Source organism: Octodon degus, unplaced genomic scaffold (genome assembly GCF_000260255.1).
Source record: "Octodon degus isolate 3935 unplaced genomic scaffold, OctDeg1.0 scaffold00138, whole genome shotgun sequence".
Lineage (NCBI taxonomy): Eukaryota > Metazoa > Chordata > Mammalia > Rodentia > Octodontidae > Octodon > Octodon degus.
In genome coordinates, this window is record NW_004524714.1 from 6,985,872 (window position 1) to 6,988,590 (window position 2,719).

General features: G+C 44.5%; 1 protein-coding gene across 4 annotated transcripts in view; it reads right to left on the bottom strand.

Annotated features, from left to right (window-relative positions):
* Rabgap1 (RAB GTPase activating protein 1) overlaps positions 1-2,719 on the bottom strand; it is a 185,262-nt gene that overhangs the window by 3,368 nt on the left and 179,175 nt on the right. For all 4 annotated transcript variants that reach the window (XM_023701620.1, XM_004641599.2, XM_023701621.1 and 1 more), the window contains one exon: positions 1,983-2,054. In XM_023701620.1, the coding sequence (XP_023557388.1) occupies positions 1,983-2,054 (72 nt within the window). The remainder of the gene's footprint in view (positions 1-1,982; positions 2,055-2,719) is intronic.

Here is a 2,719-nt window from a genome sequence, read left to right on the forward strand (position 1 = left end):
CCTAAGGCAAAAAAACTAAAAACAAAAACAGCTCTTTAGATTCTGGTAAGCACGGAAGTCTCTGAGCCCTGACTCTCCTGGGAAACTGGCAGAAAACCTCCTGGGAAAGCGACTACCTGTATTATTTTTTTGGCGGAACCAGGGATTAAACTCAGGCCCTTGCGCTTGCCAGGGAAGCACTTATTCCACTGAGCCATCTCCCTGGCCCCGACTACCTAGTATTATGTACCAAGAGCAATAAGGATGTCCTTGTCTTGATTAGCAACTGCCTTTCCAAAAAGATGACGCTGTGAGAAATGAAGGTTATGAATATGTATCTTCATTTCAGAACTAGGGACACGATGAAAGAGATGAGGATGAACTATTTAAATGTCTTGCTCTGTTCAAGGAAGTCTGCATCCTCTAACTGGGATTGAGAAATTTTTCATAACACAGAAAAATAAATGCTCCTTAAAAGAAATAGGACACAAAATTATATAAAATATGATTACAACTTCACATTTCATCAACCTAAGATGCCTATAAGAAACATTATGTTTCTCTTAAAAAACATTCTTGAAAACCGCTCATGTATTATATTCCAACTTTAGGGAAATTGAGAAAAAAGCATACCTCAGCACGACTGAAACTGCATGTTAATGTTAAGAGAACCAAGGCTTCTGAGCATACACCAAGTGCTTATTTTTGGTTTTGATTTTTTTGAGACAAGGTCTTGCTATGTAGCCAGGCTGGCCTTAAATTCGTATCACTCCTCAGGCTCAGCCTCTGGAGTACTGGGATGACAGGCATGCACTACCATGCTGGGCTTATTCTGAGATGAGGTGAAGGCTGAGGATATAGCTCAGGAGTAGTGTAAGGCCCTGGGCTCAGTTCTTAACACCAAAAAACGGGAGGGAGGGAAAAAAAGAAAGAAAGGGAAAGAGAAAGAAAGGGGATTTTTTTTTTTTTTTTTTTTTTTTGTGGCTTATAGTATTAAAAGGGTTTTCCTACTTTCTGCCAGAACTTGTACAGGAGCATTATTACAGTTTTAGAGTTGGAAAAGTATTTTTAAAATTAGATACTTCAGGGCCAGGGAGATGGCTGAGTGCGATAAGCCCTTCCCTGGCAAGCGCAAGGGCCTGAGTTCAATCCCTGGTTCCGCAAAAAAAAAAAAAAATTAGGTGCTTCTTGTTAAACACTAAATATAGAAAAGGCTGGTGTCCTCTTGTTCCAGGTGTCACATTGCATTGTGCAAACATGGTGGCGGGCACAGAAACTTTCTGCATTCCTGGGTTAGAACTGTGCATATGCTTTACTAGACAGATTACTTCTCCTTTTGCAAAATGTGCCACGAACTCTGCCACAGGTATAGCTTACCAACAATGCCAAGTTACAAAAGACCCAAGTAGCCCTTACAAGACTTAACAATTCAAGTCCTTCTACCTGGAGCTGCGGCACAGTCTTCACAGAGGTGGTGGACAGGACGCAGACCCTGCCTCCTCTACCCTGCCTGACTCGCCAGTCTCCACCTTGGCATTGTGCTGCCTGCTCCATCATGCTGGGGAGTGCCCAGGCCTCAGAGCTCTAAAGCCAGAGCTCTTCTGGTGCCACTTGTATTCCCTCCCAGAGAAAACAGGCAAAAATACTGCCAGTTATGTGAGCCAAGCCCAGTGACAGACACTATATCAGAATTCCCGTCCCCCCTCCCTTTTTATTTTTGCGGAACTGGGGATTGAACTCAGGCCCTTACGCTTGCCAGGGAAGCGCTTATTCTACTGAGCCATCTCCCTGGCTCCAATAAAGGCAGACCTGAGACTCGAACCTATGACCTCTTGCTGTAGAGCCTAATACGTAAACCGCTACGCTATCTCTCCAGCTCCCATTCCCCTTTTGAAATCAATACCTCTCCCAAACCTGTACACTGAATAAGGCGAAACAAACAAACGAAACAAAAAATCAAACCAACCAGGTGGTGTAATGGCTCTTCGGTAAAGGAATCTTACCCGAATCTTCTCAATTTCCACTTTATTAGCTGTCTGCTGCTTCTCCAATCTTTCACTCAACTGAGAACAAATCTAAAGAAACAAAGCCACATTGTCTTGAGCAATGCAGTGATTTACATAATTTGGGCCTAGAATAAACCCTGCAGTGGCAGCTAGAATATGCTAAGCAAAATCAGCCGCGCAAACAGGCCCTGACCGCTGGATGGGATGCCAGGCTGACTGGAGTAGAGGTAGAGGCTCCTCAGACAATGCCACCTCCGCATCAGCAGGACTGGCATTTGCAAGAGCCTCCTGACGCCAACCTCAGCGGCCAGTGCTTTTTCCAGGCCTGCAAGCCAACATGAGACCCTGCACAGAAAGGAGCGGGATCCATCCAGTTATGTTCTCAAAGCTGAACCAGCTACAGAGAGAACTGGTTTACAAACTTGCAAAGTTCATAATTTGGAACCTGAAATGCCCTGAAACATACTGTGGCTTTCACTTATTAAGTCCATACTACATGCTGGGCCCTCTGCCAGGTACACTCCATGTCTTTCTGAACCCTTACAACAATGGTCTCAGGTGGGGATTACTTTCATTGTTTTTTAAATGTATTTAGTAGAGGGTCTACAGGGTCTATGTGCTGGGATTACAGGCACGTGCCACCACACCCAGTCTCAATCGGGCCGCATGGCACGCCAGGGATTGAACCGGGTCCCTGCTCTGCCTAAACTGACACTTTATTTTTTTATTTATTT